The sequence below is a fragment of the Teleopsis dalmanni genome, chromosome 2 (assembly GCF_002237135.1).
Source record: "Teleopsis dalmanni isolate 2A chromosome 2, ASM223713v2, whole genome shotgun sequence".
Lineage (NCBI taxonomy): Eukaryota > Metazoa > Arthropoda > Insecta > Diptera > Diopsidae > Teleopsis > Teleopsis dalmanni.
The window spans coordinates 120,996,171-121,016,956 of record NC_051847.1 but is presented as its reverse complement, the minus strand read 5'-3'; the positions used below and the strand labels follow the sequence as shown (position 1 = coordinate 121,016,956).

Below are 20,786 nucleotides of genomic sequence, written 5' to 3'. Positions count from 1 at the left end.
TTTTGTTCAAAAATCGAATGTTAAAATTACATGCTCCAAACACCATTTGTATCTGGAATATTTAAAGAGTTTATTATTATATCTATGAAGCGTGGCATTTAGTGGTTTTATTAGCTTTAGTGGAATTTTGGTATGTGAATTATTATTTTTCACTATATTTTAAATTAATAACAGTTACAGTTCTTTCTTTATATTCAAATTTAAAACTTTGCACTACTTTCAAAACATTTCCCGGTTTTATTAAAGTCAACTGTCAAATGTCAATGGCAACATTTATTTAAAAAAATGACACCTTTTCGTTATCTCAACTTTATCTTTTGCTTAAAATTCATCTAACGCACACTTGTATTCGAAATGTCCCTTAATTTCAGCCTTCGTTTAAACGAAATGAGTGCCATTTTGCTTAATTTCGTTTTAATCGTAAAACTGAATTTTGTATGGAAAATACAACTTAATTCCGCTGAAACGAAGATCAACTTAAGATTTTTACGAAATTAAGGTGTGTCTGAACATAGCATAACACAAAAGTTTTAATTAGGTTCATTTCTACACTAAATGCAATTATCGTTAACCGTATAAATTTAGATTAGATGAATAAGATTCTGTAAATGGAGTAATTAAATATTTTTAATACAAAATGTTAAAATATTGCATTTCTTAAAATGCACATTTCTTGTTAAACGTACCACCTTATTTAATTGCTGCAGCACACTTTAATGGCACCTGCCTAAAACAAGCTAGAATTATTATAACAATTTTATAACAGTTTATTGCGACTACAAAATAATAAGTATAGGATGAGAGTCCATCCTATTAAATAATTAAAAAACTTAAATTAATAAGCACGTAAATAAAAATGCGCTGTATTACTTATGTGTTTTGTTTTACTCGTTCCTTTTTAATATAACAAAATACATAACAGATGGCGCGATTAACGAAGAAAAGAGTTGTCAAAAACATCTGATTGTACTTATGAGCTCCCTTTTCGTATTGTTTTTAATAAACAACGCACGTGTGGAAACTTTAAATGATTAAATATTGTTTTCCAACATATGTAAGAAGTGAATCTAAACTATTAAAACTGCATATAAATTATTTTTACAATGGGTAAACTGAACGTAACAGTGCTGCGCTATCTAACAAAAGAAGATTTTCGTGTGCTAACTGCGGTGCGTACTTTTGAATTAATAATTAACTTTTTAAAACAAATAAATTTTTCTTGCTCATTAATTTTTATAGATTGAAATGGGCATGAAAAACCACGAATTAGTGCCAGGCAACTTAGCTGCAATGATTGCCAATTTAAAAAGTGGAGGTGTCCATAAAATGCTAAGAGAACTGTGCAAACATAAATTGTTGTCATACGAGCGTGGCAAGAAATGTAAGTTTTTATTTCCTATTTATATATTTATTTGATATATTTATATAATAAAACATCAATATAAAGATGATGGCTATCGTCTCACAAATACTGGTTACGACTATTTGGCACTTAAATCCTTAACATTACGTGGTTCGGTTGCATCGTTTGGTAATCAGATTGGCGTGGGCAAGGAATCAAATATCTACGTTGTGGCTGATGATGAAGGCACGCAAATTTGTTTAAAATTGCATCGTTTGGGTCGTACATGCTTTCGCAATATTAAATCAAAACGTGATTATCATGGTAGACGTCACAAGGCTTCGTGGTTGTATTTGTCGCGCATATCGGCAACGCGTGAATTTGCTTACATGACTGCTTTGCATGATCGTGGTTTTCCGGTGCCGAAGCCAATTGATTTTAACCGTCATTGTGTATTAATGGAGTTGGTGAATGGTTGGCCAATGTAAGTATATTAAATTTAATTTAGTTGGCTACGTTTTAACTGGTCTGTTTGCAGGACTCAAATCCATGAATTAATTGATGTTGAACAAGTTTATGATGATTTAATGAATTTAATTGTGCGTCTGGGAAATTCTGGAGTAATACATGGTGATTTCAATGAATTCAATCTGATGCTTACCGATGAAGGCAAACCAATCTTAATTGATTTTCCACAAATGATGTCGACTTCACATGAAAACGCACAATTGTAAGTTCAATCAATCTAATTATTTGCGTTTATCTTCTCATCTAGTTATTAAATCTATGCTGTTGTTGTTATAGTTGTTGTTTTAGCCTAATCACTATGCCATTATAGCTATCATTATGTATTAGTTAGTTTTAGAATTAAATTTAAAAAATCTGAACAACTTTGCTGCCAAAACTTATTAAAATCATTAAGTAAATTTTAAATATTCTCATATTTTGTCAATAAAAAATAATGTATATTTCACGAAGGTTCCACATTAAACAACAAAAACTGTTACCTTTATTTATTAAATTCATCAAATTCGGTTTCCTTGCTGAGGAAATAATGTTGAATTAGATATTTAGTTTATATAGTTCACCATCTATAGTGAAAATTATTGATCTAATAATTCTGTCCTATTAAAGAACATTATCAGGAAGTTGTTTTAATCATCGCATTCCATAAGCATAGAAAGAATTTCTCAATAAAATCTTGCTATTAGATGAAAGCAAGTTAACAGGAGCTGTCTCTTAACTAAATCGAAAAATAATATATATATATATAGGGTTTTGGAAATAGTTTGTTAGTTATGTTTTAAACCGATATGAAAGCAGGTGATGTCTAGAAGTGCTTGGTACGTTAAGAAGCCACGAAAAGAATACTATTCTATTGTTTGGCTATTAGAAGGATAAACAGCACACTACCTTCGTCAAGCAGATTACAACAACAACAGTCCCAATTTCACAGAAACACAGTTGGACAACAGATTTTTTTAAATTACAATATACTGAGCAACTTTTTCCTACTACGCTATATGTTGATATAACTAACTTTTTAAGGCATCTGCCTTTTAATTTGTAAACTTTTTATATTGATTACAATCAAAAATATCTTTTACTTTAAGAAATTTTTACCAGTAGCAATTAGTAAATGCAGTTTTTATAATGATTGTGCAAACGACTGTTGTGCATTCTAAAACTTCAAACTCTAATGGCTGCAATGCGGCTCTAATTGCTTAAAACAAACTTTATTCATTTGGTATGAAGCTCTAAGAAGACGGGTAAAACGATCTTGCTATGTAAGTAAATGTGACATAGATAAAGTTATGAGTGAAAATATATTAGAGATACTGCTATGAAATTCTTCCATATTGTGAAAAGTATCTAAATATGGTCAATTGGAAAGATATCTGCTGGCTTACGGCTGAAACCAATGAATTTGTACTTCAGAGGCTCATATGCTCATCTGCTGCATTTCAAAGTCTGATGTCATAAGAAAGCAATTTTATATTTACCAGTAATTTAACTAATTTAGTATCTCCATGGATCCCACAAGCACTAGTATGAAAAAATAGAAATGCAAACACGCTATTGTCTTCTTCCGAGAATTTACAGCTATACAGACATATAACAGTTGCTTGTATTTAAGTATAATATGTTTATTTTTGTCCTTTTGCTTTTTTTTGTCCTCGAGTTGATGAGTAGTATTGGGAGATCTTGTAGCCCATAATCATCTTAGTCAAAACCAGGATGAAGTAAAGAGTTAGAATGAGTAAAGAAAGAAAACACGACATCATGGCATTGGGGTCATATTTTGGGCCATATTTTGAGCGCAACACATTAGGAAATTTCTTGTTGTGCATTGGAGGTGACTTTTGTTCTCAGCAACTGTAGGTTTAGATATAAAAGGCATTATTATTTTCTTCTGACAAGGTTGAGCCATTTGTTAATTAATATGAAGTCTTTTTTCTGTACTTACATATTGAAACTAAAGTATGCAGAAATATACATATTCTCTTCTCTATTCAGTTTTAGTTAATTAATGGAATTTAAAACCAGTTTATAGTTCTGCTTTATATATATATAAGTGTTATAAATTGCAAATAGGAATATTAAAAATTGGAATCGAAAAATATTTTAGATCCATTTGGTAACTCAGAAGGAGAATTAGATATTAAATAGATCAATTAGTTGATAAAGTGTGGAGCACTATATTGCAGTAATTTTTTATTATAACTTTTGATATTTACATATGATTTAGCATTTTCATAATGCTAAATAATTTAATAATTCTCAATTAATAACTCAATTAAAATAAATATTTCAACGATTAAAACTACTTTAACTTACAGCTTCTTTGAGCGTGATGTGAACTGTGTACGCGAAATGTTTAGACGTAAATTTGGTTATGAAAGTGAGGAATATCCAAAATTTAACGATTTGATACGTGAAGATGATTTGGATGCTGAGGTACACTGCACTGGTTATGGCTTCACGAAAGAAATGGAAAATGATTTGCTGTTGGTATGTAATATTTGTTATATTATAAAAAAGAATGTTATTAAAAAAATCTTTATATAGGAATATGGCATGATAGATGAAGATGAAACAGAAGATTCTAAAACTAACCAACATCATGAAACAGACACGCCTGTTACAACTACAGAAGCCGATATCAATGTATATCGTCAGCAGTTGGAAAATGAAGTTACATTTAGTGAAACAAAACCACCCAAAAAAACCGATGACTCTATTAGACGCTACATTGAGTCTTGTACACAATATTTGGGCAGTTTTGGTATAGAACCTGAAATTGATCTATCTGAAGATCGTAATATAGTAGCAGATTATCAAGCAACAGAAACTGTAAAACAAGACAGTATAAATGAATCTGCTAATATGAATGATGATATGAGAAAAGAGAATAGAAACCATGAAACAAATAGAGCTGCTGTTATCGACAGCATAGATACTGCCACAGATGATGTGCACTCAGATGCAGCATCGATAAGCTCAAATGATTTAGACACAGATGTACTTACTGATTTAGATCCTAACTCCCGTATGTACCGTCTACAAATGTTCAGAAAACTTTTGAATGATGCACGCAGTGAGCGTTCACATTCAACGACTGCAAGCACAATTGCACCATCCGTAATAACAGATCGAATTAAACGTAATATGGATGTAAAGGAAAAACGTGAAATACGAAAACGTGCTGTTGTGAAGGGTGAAGCGAATGCTACACAGCGTCATCGCAAAGAGAACAAGGATGTTGTTAAGGAATATGCTGGCTGGGATTTTTAGTTTAAATGTTTAAAACAATAGCATTTATGAAATAGATAAAATTATTATTTTATCTAATAAAAGAACATTATGTTATCTCAAAAATAGAAAAAAATAATATCCAATAATAACAATTTGATACTTGTAATTTATCACCATCTGTGAAAATTTGTTGTAAATTAACAATAATTCCCATTGTGGTATAGTTGTTAATATATATAAAAAAATGAATAGTCGAGATAGTTCTTTCTGTTGAGATAATACAATTTTATAATCTTCTGTATTTTTGCAATGTCATTATTTAATTTGTTTAAATAACATTTAAGAGATTGTATAAAACAAATGAAGCTCTTTTATTTATTAAAAAGTTTATTACTAGATGCTAGTTTATTCTCATGGCATAAAGTAGCGTAGATAACTAAATATTACATATATTTTGAAATTCAAGCAAAAGCAACTATAAGACAGTAGTTTGGAGTTAAGCAGATATCAAGTCTGCTTAACTATTTCGTATATAGTAAAAGTATTAACTTTTTCAAGTTAAGATAATTGTGTCTTAAATTTAAAATTAAATTATTATTATTAATTCTTTGTAAATTTTTATCTTACTAACCACATAACAAACTAGTAATCTGCATAAATATAAGAAAGGGTTTTTGCTACCCTTCATTCAAAATATTTTTAAAACTACTGCACTGTCAGATTTGAATATTCTGAAATTTGTATAAAAACTTTTGCGTTAATGTGGTTGGTTGTACTTGATATTTGGTAGCTAAGCATTCAAGAGCTTTAAGAATGTCTCCGTTAAATACTAATAATATTGCACCAACTCCTCCAGCTTGGCTTACGTGCGGCTACTTGGAGCATAAATTACAAATCTATCACAATAATACTAGTCTTAAAATAATAAACTTAGAAATAGTGCCGGCAACAGCGCAAGGTGAAAACTACTTAAGCATAATGTGGCGTATAAAAGTAAGTTACAGTGTACAATATAAAAAGGATATGCAGACCTCGTCCTATATAGCCAAGACATGCTTTCAAGATAATAGCGTCTCAGCAAATGTAATTAATGAATTTAATATGTTTCCGCATGAAATGAAGATATATGAAAAAATCTTGCCTAAGTTAACGGAAATCCTAAAAGAAATTGGCTATGAACACAAAATGTTTGCAGACGCTGTTTATGTTGACTATGAAAACTCGGCGATTATTTTTGAAGACCTTTCAACACAAAATTTTGTAACAGCAGATCGCGTTACGTGTCTGGACATGGAACATGTGAAGGTTGTCTTAAGCACTCTAGCGAAATTTCATGCAGCTGGTGCAGTTTTGAATGAGCGTATGCCCGGTATATTTGCTCAGAATTATGACCGCGGTATGATGAACAGACGTACTACAGCCTTTCAACCTAAAATCGAGGGCGTTCTAACAGCTTTAGCTCGTTATGTGGAAAGTGAAAGTGATCTTAAAGAGAAATATTATGAGAAGCTCTCTACATTAATAACACGTGCAATGGAGTATGGTGCACGCGTTTTTGATGTTAACGATCAGCATTTTATGACTTTGGTGCATGGAGACTTCTGGACGTCTAATATTATGTTTCGTTATTCGGATAATGTACCAATAAGTATTGTACCGGTTGATTTTCAGTTCTCAGTTTGGACTTCTCCGGCTATTGATCTGCATTATTTCTTCAATACTTCACTACAGGAAGACTTGCGTCTCTATAAGCAACCAGAATTAATTCAATTTTATTATTATAATTTAGCGAATACGTTGAGGTCTATAAAATATCATGGACATATACCTAGTTTATTTGATTTTAAAATACAAGTTGAAATGCGCAGTTTTTTGGGTAAATTTCTTAATTCTGAAATAGTATATTCTTATAAATCTAGTCATCATTTATTTTACTTATAGCGCTAACATCGGCTTTTATTTATCAACCTGTGATGATATGTGAAGAAACTGAAGATGCCAGTTTTAAAAATTTGGTTTCAAATTCCGAGGAAGGAATACGTTTCAAAAAAACATTATTCCGCAACGAGAGAGTGCAGAAAAATCTAAAACGACTATTACCGATATTTGATCAGAAGGGTTTACTTGATGTTATGGATTAAAGAGTAGAAGAAATATGTTCCGCTTGCAATAAAATGAATGAAACATTTATTTCATTTGTGTTCTTACACTTATTACGTATACATTATATAATTTATAGTATTACACAAAAATAATCATCGAAAATTTCTAGTTGCTAGTCCATAAAAAGCTGACCTTATCAATTAGATCTATTAATGAAAGCCAAATCCAAATAATAATCAAAATTTTTATATATGTTCAGTAGCTTATATAAGATACTTATATATGATTACCACAAAGAATATAGGTGCGGCAGAAAGTAATTCTTGTAGATTCTGTTATGAGAAGAAGGAAACATCTGAACATATTTTATGCAACTGCCCAGCAGCGACAAGACGCAGACTTGATTACCTTATAAGCGGGATCTAAGTCCCAAATCAAATAGGTAAAATCAAGCCCACAGCAATTACGAGATTTATAAATAGTTTAGAATTGTTTTAGTTGGGCCTTCAGGCACACAATAGTATTTATAGCTTATTATTTAATAATAATAAAATCTTATATACGTTCTAATATGTTCTAATATTTCCTATACTATCTAAAGGCAGTATTTTTTTCCTATAACGGAGAATAAAGTAAGTTAGAAGATTTATCAGATTTATATTTGAGATTTCAGATGTATAGGTTCCAGTAGTTTTTAGCCTTATTTTAGAGAGATGTTAATTTAAAAGCATACCCTATTAGAGAATTAACTAATAATCTTTATATATCAATTTAGATTGAAGAAGTCGTTAGTCAGTAAATTAAATAAGAGACCAATAATTGCTTTCAGTCATCTAATGAGTTAGAATAGTTTATAATTCATTTAATAAAAAAATTAGTTGGAATACTTTCAATTACAATAGGTATAAATCTATGTTAGCTCCACAAATTTCAGAACATTGTCCATAAAATAATCCAGGACGATTTAAACGACCTGGTGTTCCATCAATTTTTTCTCCAAAAGCTGGAATTGTTCAAGAATGAATTACATCTGCAGCAGTTACTAAAACCTTTGATGTCAGCTAATGGTTTTACAAAAATATTTTTGTTTTCTGTATTTTACTCCTAAGTCCGGTTCTATGAACAGTGTTTGCCATTTCATTGTCATTGTCATTTATGTCATTCTATCCGTGTAAGCTAAATCAGAAGTGAGGTTCATACATATTCTGTGTGGCATATAATGAGGAGAAGGAAGTTCTTTTAAGTCATCTGAACTGAACTTGTAGATAACGATGTTTGGAGGTCGGAAAATACTTTTACTTAATTCATAATCTTCAACTATATCCCTCGGTGACAATAGTTTGGTCGGTTTTCCTTGCGTTTATAATGGATGTAGAAGTAAAGTCATTTTGAGATTTTATAAGACATGGAAGATTTAAATGTTATATATTTTGTTAATGTGACAAAATGTCTACATTATTGTAACTGTAATTGCCACCAGTTGAGTGATGAAAAATAAAAAATATTTTTTTGAAAATAAATTAATTGAAATAATTGAAATAACTATGTTATTGTAAAATTAATAGACCAGTTGCATAGAAGAAAAAAAACTTACAGTTACAGTATAAATTTTGATATAATAGATTTATTATTAAATTTAAATTTATTTAAACGTTTATAGTATATACTAATAATATAGTAATATATACTTATGTAATACAAATTGTACTTTATATATCAAATAAAGTAATATAGAAGCTTAAGACTAAAAACTAATCAGTTACATCCAAGAGACCTTTCTGATCAAATACGGGTAGTAGTTTCTTCACATTATTCTGTATTTTTTTATTACTGTATAGAAGTTTTCGGAAATTTTTACCTCGTTCATCAGTCATTAAAAGGGCATTCATATCAGCATTTTCAGTATTATCGTTTATCATTATCGGTTGTACAACAAGAGTTGAAGTAACAGCTAAAGGAAGAGATATAGGTAAGAAGGATTGAAAATCTGTTTTCTTTATTGGTTACAATTATAAAACATTTGTTAATTATTTTATCATATTCTCTTACCATAAAATCTTCCCGCTTCCAATTGTACACAAAGTTCATGTAGACTTGGAATTTTACCGGTGAATTTCAGCTCATGCAGGGTCTGCACCAAAATATTATAGTAGTATTGTATAAATTCGTCTTGGTGGTTAAAACGTAATTCATCCCTCATCGAGGTATTGAAAAAGTAATGTAAGTCCACTGCTGGGGACGACCAAGTACAAAATTGAAAATCAATTAATATGAGATCCTTAATTTCTTTACTGCCGTTTTGACCACATTTATCATAACTAACCATCATATTATTAACCCAAAAATCTCCATGGGTTAATGTTAAGAAGTGTCCTGGTTGGGGATCGTAAACACGTGTGGCATACTCAACAACATGCTCCTTTAATTTAAGTAATTTTTCTTTATAATATTCACCCAAACCAGTACATTCTCCAGCAAATTCTGCAGAAACGCCTATCAAATTTTCAAAAAATGGTGCAAATCCTTTGGTGTGGCGATTGAATATGCCATGATCAAATTTCTCCAATATGCCACCATGTCTGACATTTAAAACTGCTGCTGTTGCATGCATTTTAGCTAATTTTTTCAAAGCTAATTTACATTCCAGCATATCCATGCCTTCCAAACGATCGGCCAAAATAAAATCCGAGACTGCTAAGTCTTCGAAAATAATAGCTGAATGTTCGTAGTCTACATGTATCGTATCTGCGAAAAGTTTACTGTCATCACCGATTTCTTGCAATAATTTACTAAGTTCTGGTAAGATTTTCTCATACATAATCATTTCTGTCTTATCGACATGATAGGCACTCATTATTTTTGATATGACAGGATCGTTTTCATAAGTTGTTTTGACTATGTAATATTCATGCTGTGTATCTTTACTCTGTTGTTCTATGAAATCCACTTTCACACGTGTCATTATACTGGCATAATTTTCCCCTTTAGCTGTTGCGGGCTTTATTTCCAAATCCGTCACTCTTATCGTATTATCCTTCTTATTCTCCTGCAATATTTTTTCTAAGTACTCAGCAGTAAGCCATACTGGAGCAGGATGAAAATTATCTTCATCATTTGCACAAACCATTTTTATTTTCACTGTTAGTTAAGTACACGATTTTATTTTATTTTACAGGACTAATGAAAGATATATATAGATTCCGTTCAAATGTTTTAAGTGGTTCTTAACACGTCCGATGTTTCCGAAATCCACGTTTGAATGAAATTTTTAAATTACCGTGCCTCATATTTATTTCAAACCATTATGTTGAGAATCATTTTATCTGCCTTAGAATAATCTAAGTATTTCGTGTTGTTAATTCTGTAATAAATCTAGCTGATGACGTTTAATCTTTGAGATACTTTTTACACTCTGCCATATTTTATTATAACGAAACTATTTCTATTAAGACGAAATCGAGAGAAAAATTGCAAAATAAGCGCTTGTGTTCATTTTATTGCACTTGCTAAGTTATCTAAAAACTCATTTCATATATAATATATTACATAATAAAATTAAGTGAGATTTTTAATTACTTTTGGAAAGAATAAATTCCTTAATAAATTTTATTTTGAGATACTTTACATGCCTAAACTCAATGCATAGCAAACGAAATGATTTTACAGTTTTCTAATACTTAATAAATTCTATAAAGCAAAGCTTTTAAGAAATTTTTTTTTAAACTATGAGAATTGAATCTTTGTAGAATTAGAAAACACAATATCACGGCTATGCATTTCATATTTAATTTAAAGTAATTCGTAATAGTATTATAAGGTAAGCAAATAATGCTCTTTCAATTTTTAGAATATCAGAAAACCATTATTATCAACCCTCAGTAGGAGAGATAATGGTAAACGTCAATAACATAGTAGAAATCCGAAGAAATTTGTCTGTGAATGACAAAACATACACCTATGGTTACACTATTAAGAATAGTACTTCAGTACATACTTCAGTACTGTTTGAAGATCCTTAAAATCATTTACTTATTTTTATATATACCGTTTATATATACCGTTTAAGAATAGTACTTCAGTACTGTTTGAAGATCCTTAAAATCATTTACTTATTTTTATATATACCGTTTCTTAAAAATAAATCCAGCATTGATCCCCTATTGCAGGCATCCGTTTGCATTGATTCCCTATTGCTTGGTTTCCCTATTAGTGCTTGGTCTGATGTTACTAAATCTCCCTTTCAACCATAACTGCTGCAGTTGTGTTGAGGATGATGAAAGTGCTTCCCACCTGTTTTGCTTCTGTCCGGCACAGGTGCGTGCTTTCTTTTTTGAGGATCATGGCGAACTTCAGGATTTTCTTTTCAATAGCATCATAAGCTTTGCCAAAAGTTCTAGAGGTTTTAATTCTTGAGTTTTTAATATTACGGTAGCACATTGGGCCTATAGGCCTAAGTGGGTCCCGTTAGGATCGTTGGTACAACCTAAAGTAACCTATATTATAAGTATTAAATAATAATAAAATACTGCATAAAAAGTAGGCTTTGCTATAACTAATTACTGGTTGATAAACAAGTCTTAGGTGAGCTTATTTATTTATTAATCACACTAATTTAAGTAAATTGAATAAATAATCAATTTATACCATCATATAATATGAAAAAATAAAATTAATTAATTTTTTATTTGCATCCCAGTCATAAGATCAGGGTTGCCTAATAAAAATTATAATTGATCAATTTATACTATTCCATCTAAAAGTCCCTTCTGGTCAAAAAAAGGTATGAGTATTTTAGCATATTCCTGTACCTTTTTATTAGTATACAATATGCTACGAAGTCTCCGACCTCTTTCATCATCAGATACTAAAGCATTAAAATCGGCGTCTTCATTATTCTCATTTAGTAATACTGGTTGTACTATAAGTGACGCAGTAACCGCTATAACACAAAAAAAAAATTAAATTCGTTAATTATTAGATATAGTATATAATCAAAGACATTAAATAAAATAATCATTGAAAAATATATTGAACTAATTACCATAAAAACGTTTAGCCTCTAACTGCACCCATAAATCTTTTAGTGTTGGCACATCGCCTGTGTAGTTTAATTTTTGCAGAGTTCTTGTCAAAATCCCATAGTAATATTCGACTAATATTTTCTGTTTATGAAGACGTAATTCATGTCTCAATGATGTGTTAAAAAATAAATGTAAATCCACTGCTGGACTACCCCAAACACTAAATTGAAAATCCAAAGCCAAAACATTTTTTATTTTTGATATATTTGCTTCTTCTGTATAGGTAACCATTAAATTATTAGCCCAGAAATCACCATGACATAGTGTATTAAAGAAGTCTGGTTTCACATCAAAAACTCTAGCTCCACACTCCATCATATTATCTTTTAATTTTAATAGTTTTTCCTTATAATAAATTCCTAAATCAACACAATCTCCAGCAAAGTTTGCACAAACTTCCATAATAGTTTCGAAATATGCTGCAAATCCTCTAGTGTGGCGATTAAAAACACCATGATGCAACTGTTGTAAAAGACCCGGATGCATGGTATTGAATACCAAACCAGTAGCATGTATCTTAGCCATATTCTCCAGACACAATTTCGCTACTTCCTCATCAATGCCATTCAAACGTGCTGCTGAAGTATAACCCAATTCTGCGAGGTCTTCGAATATTATGGCCCTATGTTCATAGTCCACGAAAATGGCTGTTGGAAAAAGTTTCTCTTGCTCATCAATCAATTTTATTAATTCATTAAGTATTGGCAATATTTTATCATACATCAGCATTTCCGTTGCTTCAGCTTGATATGGTTCCAATATTAGTGTTACGGCGACATCGTGTTCTAACTTGGATTTCACAATAAAGGGTTCGCTTTTTGAGGCTTTATTATTTGATTTATACTCCACAATAACACGTATAATCACACTTATGAAATTTTCCCCTTTCCCTGTTGCTACACTTGATTCCATTTTTGTGACAGTCAAAGATGTATCTTTTTTGTAATTTCGCAACACATTCTGGAAGTAGGCATTGGTCAACCAAGTTGGTATTAACTTGCAATCTTCCATATTGACGTCATTTGAATACACGGTTTTTGGCTTTGCTTAGAAGATACAAAAGAATCCGTTTAGCGAATCTTTATATTTTGGAAATTATAATGATACTGTTTTATTTTTAATTGTATTATTTGTTATATTTAAGCAGACTTTTACTGCAGACTTATCACCAATGCAATATTAGTTTTGAGATTACTTATCTCATTTCATAGAGCCAAATGTCTAGTAATTTTATTTTGCTTTAATTGTTGTTAATCACAGGTTTTACTTTTAAAATATTTACTTTTCTGGGGGAGCTTGATTTTTTTCTCTCATCGGTAAAAAAATATTATTTCTGTTATTATTTATTAAACTGAAAGTATTATTTGTTTAGTCTCAAACGAGATGCCAAATCAGAGACCAAGTAAGACCAAGAGACCTGAAAGTAGTTAAAAAATAGATTATTTGTTTAGTCTCAAACGATATGCCAAATCAGAGACAAAGCAAGACCAAGAGACCTGAAAGTAGTTAAAAAATAGCTTATTTGTTTAGTCTCAAACGAGATGCCAAATCTCAGACCAAGTAAGACCAAGAGACCTGAAAGTAGTTAAAAAATAGATTATTTGTTTAGTCTCAAACGAGATGCCAAATCAGAGACCAAGTAAGACTAAGAGACCTGAAAGTAGTTAAAAAATAGATTATTTGTTTAGTCTCAAACGAGATGCCAAATCAGAGACCAAGTAAGACCAAGAGACCTGAAAGTAGTTAAAAAATAGATTATTTGTTTAGTCTCAAACGAGATGCCAAATCAGAGACCAAGTATTTATCTTTCAATACTAAAGTTTTTTTATTTTCAAGTCTAAATTAAGGCTTAACTTAAAGCTGATGCAACGTAAACAAAAATCAGCTGATGAGATTTTGTTTTTGTGGGAAACTCTGTAATCAATTACGTATTCATTAACGTAATGCCTACGGAAACGTAAGCATTTCAGATGATACAGAAATTTGTTAATATTAATTTATTTACTTAATTTAATAGACCTCCTCCTCACCTTTTTTGATGGTCATATTATTTTAAATAATAATAATTACGTTTGAGCTGTGCTTACTTTATTTCGAGCCTTGATCAGAAGAATTCTTAATATTAAAAACATCTAAGCAAATTATAAACTATTTATACTTATTACAGATCTTATATTTATTTTTAATTAGTAGAGTTATTGTAGTTTTTGTCCTTGAGAGTGATAGGTGAAAATGGTGACGCGATGGGTCTGGATTTTGTTCTTTTGTTTTTCAGGCTCGATTATGCGTAGTTAGTTCGGTGAACTGCTACGTCGGTTGGGCTTGGGCTTGTTTTTGGAATGTATTTAAAAAGCCATGATGACACGTTGCATTTATTGCCGTTGAGTAAAGGTGTGACCTGATGTTTGTGTATTTCGATGCTCTCTGCCGTTTCTAATTTCCAGCTATAGCTTATGTTTTTGATTATTTGGATGTTATTTTTGTCGATGTGGTGATTTTCTGTTATATGTCTGGTGAAATCTGATTTTATATAAGGGGTTTTTCGTTGATTCTCTTGCTTATTTAAGGTGTTCTTTAAGTCTTACTGATAAGGGTCTTTTTGTTTGTCCGATGTATAATTTGTTGCGGGAACTGCAGTTGATCTTTTATACTTCTCCTTTTTCTAAGGACCTTTTGTGGATAGTAGTAGATTTTCGAGTTGATATTGCTTACTGGAGTAAACTAAGTTGATATTGAATATTTTTAAATTGATTTTTCGTAAGACCTTTGGAGATGATGTTGTTGTACACTACAGCGACTTTTCTTTGTTTTGGTTTTTCTGCTGTTAATGTCGTTATGTTTCTGCAATGATATTGCCTGTATTTCTTCTTTATGATTCTGTCGATAGTGTTCTGGGAGTATCCGTTAATGTTCGCTATTTTTTTAATGTGTTGATGGTTTCTTCATGGATAGCTCCTTGTGTGAGGGATAATTTTAGTATTCTACTTATCATGCCAGCCTTCTACCATAAAATTGGGTTCTATATATTTATTAATACCATTTATGGATTCAAAAAGCAAAAAAAAAAATATTAATGAAACTTAAAAAATTTAAGCTAATTTCAAATCATTACAAACAGATTTTACTGTCAAGTAATCAAATAATTGAAATTTGATATAATAAATATTTAGTTCCGACAAAAGTAAAGCTCACTTTTTTGTATCTATTCATGGTGGGTGATGTAATGATAGTGTGGAGAGATGAGGGTATTTAATGTAATTTTTTTGTATATAGACCGAAATATCGGCGTAGTATATGTTATTGGCCATCATTATTTCGAATAATGATCCATGATTAGTAAAAATATTTAAATAGGAGTTCTATATCTAGACGTACCCAATAGGCACTTCAACATAGTGGAAACTGCTATTAAATTAAGGGTCATTACAGTTTTCGACTTTTCTAAATTGTACAATAGCTTTTATCCTTAATTATTTGAGTAGATTCTTATAAAAATGTTTGTTTTAATACAAGATTTTTATATCCAATAGGAAAGGCGGTAATATCTTTTACCTAAACCCCGGCAAGGACCCGAAATACCCGCAGAACTGGCGCCCGATTAGCTCTGGGTAAGTTAGCTGAAAGAGTGATCCTAGATAGACTTAAAACTTCGGTGAACTCGCTGAATATTCTCCCCGATGAGCAATGATACAGTCTGCTCTGAGCAGAAGGAAATCAACGGGTATGATTACTTTTGACATCGCCAAGGCATTTGACAAGGTGTGGCACGACGGCCTTATAGTGAAAATGTCTCGTTTTGGTATCCCAGTCGGGTTGATCAAAATCCTTGGCAGCTTCCTTCGCGAAAGAATGTTCCGTGTAAGAATCAACAGTACCACCTCATCAGTACGAAGAATAGAAGGGGGTGTTCCTCAAGGATCCCCGCTCTCCCCCTTGTTGTGCAACATCTACACGTCTGACATCCCAATGCTAAGTCCTTCGGTATTATCTTTATACGCAGATGACACATGCTTGTTATATTCTGATAAACTTGCCAGAAATGTGACCAACACGCTGCAGGAGCATATTAATCTCATACTGGGGTTCTTCCATAAATGGAAAATAAAAATTAACAATGAGAAAACTAAAGCCCTGTTTATTACACGTAAACAGAGGCAACATCCACCGAGAGTAAGAGTTGGTGACATCGTGGTTAATTGGGAGGATAGCATTAAATACTTATGTATCACGTTTGATAAGCGATTCACTTGGCATAAGCATATACAAATCAAAAGAAGTAGTTGCGCAAAATCAGTGCACTGCTTACAACCACTTTTCAAACACAACAACCTTAGCTTAAAAAACAGAAAACTGATCTATAGCCAGATAATTAAACCAGCATTACTTTATGGGTGTGTCGCCTATAGCAAAGCTGCCGACTCTACTATACAAAAGCTACAAGTCGCTCAAAGTCAGACCCTCCGAAGGCTCTTTAAAGTGCCTTGGTACATCCGCACAAACGACATGCTAAGAGACCTTAGAATAGACCCGATCAAAAAATATATAAGGGACAGAGGCCTGAAGTTATATGCGAAAATTGACAGGCTATCCTACTTACCACTATCTAATCTTAGAGTAATCACTCTTCGCACGGGGAGGTACGCAGATCTTAGATCAATCACTGAATAATCATGAAGCTTATAAGGAATACATAAATTAGTCAATGAGATGGGTGGGACCCTGTAGTACCCCCAGCTATTAAAGAGTAAGAGTGCCTAGTTGTACTGACTCGAAAAAAAGGATCAACATACATACCTTATAGTACATGTTAAACTTTTCAATGGCTGGTACTGATTACTAGCAAGGATAGTAAATAAATTTTAATTACACAACAAGAACTCGGAGCAAAATATTAAAATGGGCTTAGTACCTTTTTATCATTTTTATAATTCTACAGTATTTCTGATCGAGAAGATTGCAAATAATTGAGGTTTCCACAGAATGTTGGCTAATGCTGAACTACTAAAAAGAAATAAACTTCAGAAACTTTCTTAAAAAGTGATTTAATAGATAGATATTTTGAAACAATATATATATAGATATATATATATAATATGATAACAAAAATGTGAATCAAAATGTTTGCCTTTCCGTCACTAATAAAATAATCATTGCACAGATGTATAGTTAAGTTGAAAAACAATCTACTGTTAGATTAATTTCGAGTACAGATCGAATTTGATTTTAAAAGTTTGTTTTTTTTTATAAGATTTAATTTTAATTCAATTACATATATATGTAGTAACGAAAAGCACTTTTTTCTTAAATTTAATATGGTTTCTATAAGCACAAATTATGAATATCCTATAGAAATTGTTTTATTTACGTACAAAAATAAATATTTATTATATGTGAATAGGGTTTTATATATATAAATAAGCAAATATAATAATATATTATACATATCAATTAAATTTCAATTGCGTTGTATATATAAAATAATTATTTTTCTTTAAAGATTATAAAAACATTTTTATCGCATATTTTTTCTCCTAATTACACTGATTTATTTCTAACAGACCTCGGCGATCGTATATGGGTAGTAAATTTTTGAGATTCTGTTGCACTATTTTATTATTATAGAGTCTCTTCTTAAAGTTTACAGCTCGTTCGTCTTCACCCATTAGTGCATTGAAATCTGCATCCTTGGTGTCCTCATTGATCATAACTGGTTGAACAACACAAGTTGAGTGTAAAGCTGCAATTTATAATATTCAAACGATATTTATGAGTAACACATTTGTTCATAATATCTATTAAATATGTAAAAATATTAATTCAAAAACTTTCAAAATATCAAAAATTCATAAAAATATTTCAAAAAGGGAAGAAAGTTTCTTAGGATTAATTATGTTAAACAGATATATAATATAGTAAACGATGGCAATAAATTATTGTGTATCATAATCTTTACTAACCTAATACAATAAGACATTCAAACTGTTGCCTAATCAGCACTTACTTGGGCCACTCTCGTCCTGATAGCACCTTATATGTTTACTAGAACGCAGGGTCTGGCTTTACAGTACGCTAAGGTGGGGACTAAAAACTAGGGCTTTGGTTTTTGTTTCGGTTCAAAACAAAAAAAATATATTGGTTCGATTCTGGTTTTCGCTCCGACAAAAATATAAGCTTTTTCGATTTTGGACTTTCGGTTTTCGGTTCGAAGCCCTGCTAAAAACACGCTTAAAAATATCTTTAAAAAATACTTTCTGGCTCCGTCTTAAGAATAGAGTTTCAAGTATTCTTTAAATTTGTAAAAATGCTTCTTACAGAATATTCAAACGAGTTTTAGTTTTTCTAGTAGATCTATAAGTGATTTACAGCCTGATTAACGTAATCTTATCTAGTTTCTATGTTATCACAATATTTTGAAAATAATATCTCAATAAACCGTCCATTATATATATGGTATTTAAAATTTTATTCCAATAGGAATTATATTCCAACTTTAGAACTCTAACTTCTTCATTTTAATTTATTATTACTCTGGATATAGTATAAACTTACCAAAAAATCGTTTTTCCTCAGCTTGTTGTCGGAATAGTTTTAAACTGGGTAAAGCATGTCGCTGGTAACTTAATTTTCTTAAAGTTTCTATGAAGATTTTATGATAAAACATAAATAAATAATCTTGTTCATTACAACGTAATGGCTCCTTTAGTGAAGTGTTGAAGAAGTGATGTAAGTCCAAAGTGGGAGATCCCCAGAATGCATATTGGAAATCAATTAGTAACACATCAATAGGAGTTTTTGTGTCAACATCATATTTAAACATAATATTTGTAGTCCAAACATCACCATGAGTTAAAACGTTAATATGCGAAGGAGTTGGAGCAAAACAACATTTACCAATTTCCATATAATGAGGAGCAAGAGCTAACAGTTTTTCACCATATTTAGCATATTCAGGCCACTTGCTGACGTGTTCCCCGCAAGCTATTAAACCACCAACAAAATATGGACTGTAATTATTAGTGTACCGATTAAAGAAACCACGATCATAGGTTTCTAAAGAACCGGATTCCCGTTCGTTGAGCACAGCAGATGTGGCGTGCATTTTAGCCAATTTGCGCAGCACCAACTCAACGTGTGGTAAGTCAAGCCTTGTAACACGGTCCGCCATGATATACCCTCTTGCGCTGAGATCCTCGAAAATAATGGCCTGGCGCACATAATCTACATGTAGGGCATTAGCAAATAAATCGTCGCTGTCATTTATACCACGTAAAAGCTTTGTTAGCTTAGGCAATACATTTTCATAGATGCACATTTCACGATTGAAGATATCGTAGGGTTGCATTAGCTTTAAAGCAAATTCATTATCTTCATAAGAAGTTTTAATCATTAGTGACTTTTCGAGTATTTTCTGCCCATGGCTCAGTTGATACTTAACCTTTGCACGTGTCAATATGCCGCCAAAATTTTCACCTTTTCCCATGGCTATATGCAGTTGTAGTTCTATTATTCTCAAGTTTTCATCCTTATGGTGAGTACGCAAAGCCTGTGTCATATACGCCTCTGTAAGCCAATCCGGTACAGACATTTTTCTATAAAAATATTTTCGTTAAATTTCTAAGTTTCTAATATAATTTAAATGCGTTTTAACAGCTTTTATATGGGAAAATTTTCTTTGTCTAGTGAAATGTCTACTCAAATATTCAGTGTCAAGTTTAAGACTTAATTTTATGTGTGGAAATAAATAAATTAAAATTTTTATGAATGCGTCATGTATGCTTCGTGAGTTGTACAGCAATTACTTCAATTGCATTGAATTAAAGATAAAAACAATTCACATTAAGCTAACCTAGAGATTTGTTCCCCAAAGTGCATCTTATCTACTTTTATTGCACTTTATTGAAATTTATTGCTCAACCATAAATTATTTCCTTGTTTATAGCTTGCTCAACGAATTTGCATTCATACACTCGTACAAATTAAATTTAAGAAATAAATTTAGAGGGGGTCCAACTCTGAAAGTCGTATTTGCAACGTCTACAACTAGTCTACGCCGGACTCAAATGCATCATTTGCTAACTAAAAAATACTTCCATGCCGTACCATATTTAATTCACAAAATTTATGTAAATATTATCTTTAGCTGCCTTTATCAGCCCTTTTTTATTTATTTATATATCTCTAATCAGTTAATACCAAGTTGATTTAAAACAAAAAAAAAAAAAAGAAAAAAAACAATAATAAATTTACTTAAATAAACCAATATTTACAAAGCATTTAATTAACAAAAAATCTGGCTACTTGGTAACAACAAACTACGAGGACAGTAACAAAAGCTAGTAAGATGAAATAGGAAATAGACACTACATATGCTGGCTCTACATAGGTGAAGTAGAAGAAGAATCGAGTTATAAAAAGCCTTTTCGATCCCATCTTCCGCGTCCTACCACTAGGGGCATTGATAAATGCATTTAACTGGTCAATATTAATGTTGGAAACATATAATT

General features: G+C 31.2%; 4 protein-coding genes across 4 annotated transcripts; 2 read left to right on the top strand and 2 right to left on the bottom strand.

Annotated features, from left to right (window-relative positions):
* Positions 1 to 57: 57 nt before the first annotated feature.
* On the top strand, positions 58 to 5,361 carry LOC119680566 (serine/threonine-protein kinase rio2). Its single transcript, XM_038093460.1, has 7 exons — positions 58 to 130; positions 923 to 1,169; positions 1,240 to 1,381; positions 1,448 to 1,826; positions 1,881 to 2,072; positions 4,183 to 4,354; positions 4,412 to 5,361. Exons 2-7 carry the CDS (start codon positions 1,104 to 1,106, stop codon positions 5,135 to 5,137), a joined length of 1,677 nt encoding a protein of 558 aa, XP_037949388.1. The 5' UTR covers positions 58 to 130; positions 923 to 1,103; the 3' UTR covers positions 5,138 to 5,361.
* A 437-nt stretch (positions 5,362 to 5,798) lies between these two features.
* On the top strand, positions 5,799 to 7,286 carry LOC119684006. The gene is made up of 2 exons (XM_038097936.1): positions 5,799 to 6,974; positions 7,040 to 7,286. The coding sequence occupies exons 1-2, from the start codon at positions 5,912 to 5,914 to the stop codon at positions 7,237 to 7,239; spliced, it is 1,263 nt and encodes a 420-aa protein (XP_037953864.1). The 5' UTR covers positions 5,799 to 5,911; the 3' UTR covers positions 7,240 to 7,286.
* Positions 7,287 to 8,885: 1,599 nt separating this feature from the next.
* Positions 8,886 to 10,469, bottom strand: LOC119684005. The gene is made up of 2 exons (XM_038097935.1): positions 9,251 to 10,469; positions 8,886 to 9,152 (listed from the first exon to the last, which is right to left on the bottom strand). Exons 1-2 carry the CDS (start codon positions 10,326 to 10,328, stop codon positions 8,953 to 8,955), a joined length of 1,278 nt encoding a protein of 425 aa, XP_037953863.1. The 5' UTR covers positions 10,329 to 10,469; the 3' UTR covers positions 8,886 to 8,952.
* Positions 10,470 to 11,874: 1,405 nt separating this feature from the next.
* LOC119675586 lies at positions 11,875 to 19,917 on the bottom strand. The gene is made up of 4 exons (XM_038086793.1): positions 18,832 to 19,917; positions 17,816 to 18,019; positions 12,243 to 13,328; positions 11,875 to 12,140 (listed from the first exon to the last, which is right to left on the bottom strand). The coding sequence occupies exons 1-4, from the start codon at positions 19,865 to 19,867 to the stop codon at positions 11,941 to 11,943; spliced, it is 2,526 nt and encodes an 841-aa protein (XP_037942721.1). The 5' UTR covers positions 19,868 to 19,917; the 3' UTR covers positions 11,875 to 11,940.
* Between the last annotated feature and the right edge of the window lie 869 nt (positions 19,918 to 20,786).

Bases quoted from the DNA above. Each gene is read 5' to 3' on its own strand.
- LOC119675586 (XM_038086793.1), bottom strand. From the start codon at position 19,867: ATGTCTGTACCGGATTGGCTTACAGAGGCGTATATGACACAGGCTTTG. The intron at 18,020-18,831 runs GTAAGTTTATAC...TATAAATTGCAG, and splicing joins TGAGGAAAAACGATTTTTTG to CTTTACACTCAACTTGTGTT. The intron at 13,329-17,815 runs AGGAGAAAAAAT...GTATCTTCTAAG, and splicing joins AGAAATAAATCAGTGTAATT to CAAAGCCAAAAACCGTGTAT.
- LOC119684005 (XM_038097935.1), bottom strand. From the start codon at position 10,328: ATGGTTTGTGCAAATGATGAAGATAATTTTCATCCTGCTCCAGTATGG. The intron at 9,153-9,250 runs GTAAGAGAATAT...CTCTTCCTTTAG, and splicing joins GGAAGCGGGAAGATTTTATG to CTGTTACTTCAACTCTTGTT.
- LOC119684006 (XM_038097936.1), top strand. From the start codon at position 5,912: ATGTCTCCGTTAAATACTAATAATATTGCACCAACTCCTCCAGCTTGG. The intron at 6,975-7,039 runs GTAAATTTCTTA...TTTTACTTATAG, and splicing joins TGAAATGCGCAGTTTTTTGG to CGCTAACATCGGCTTTTATT.
- LOC119680566 (XM_038093460.1), top strand. From the start codon at position 1,104: ATGGGTAAACTGAACGTAACAGTGCTGCGCTATCTAACAAAAGAAGAT. The intron at 1,827-1,880 runs GTAAGTATATTA...GTCTGTTTGCAG, and splicing joins TTGGTGAATGGTTGGCCAAT to GACTCAAATCCATGAATTAA. The intron at 2,073-4,182 runs GTAAGTTCAATC...TTTAACTTACAG, and splicing joins TCACATGAAAACGCACAATT to CTTCTTTGAGCGTGATGTGA.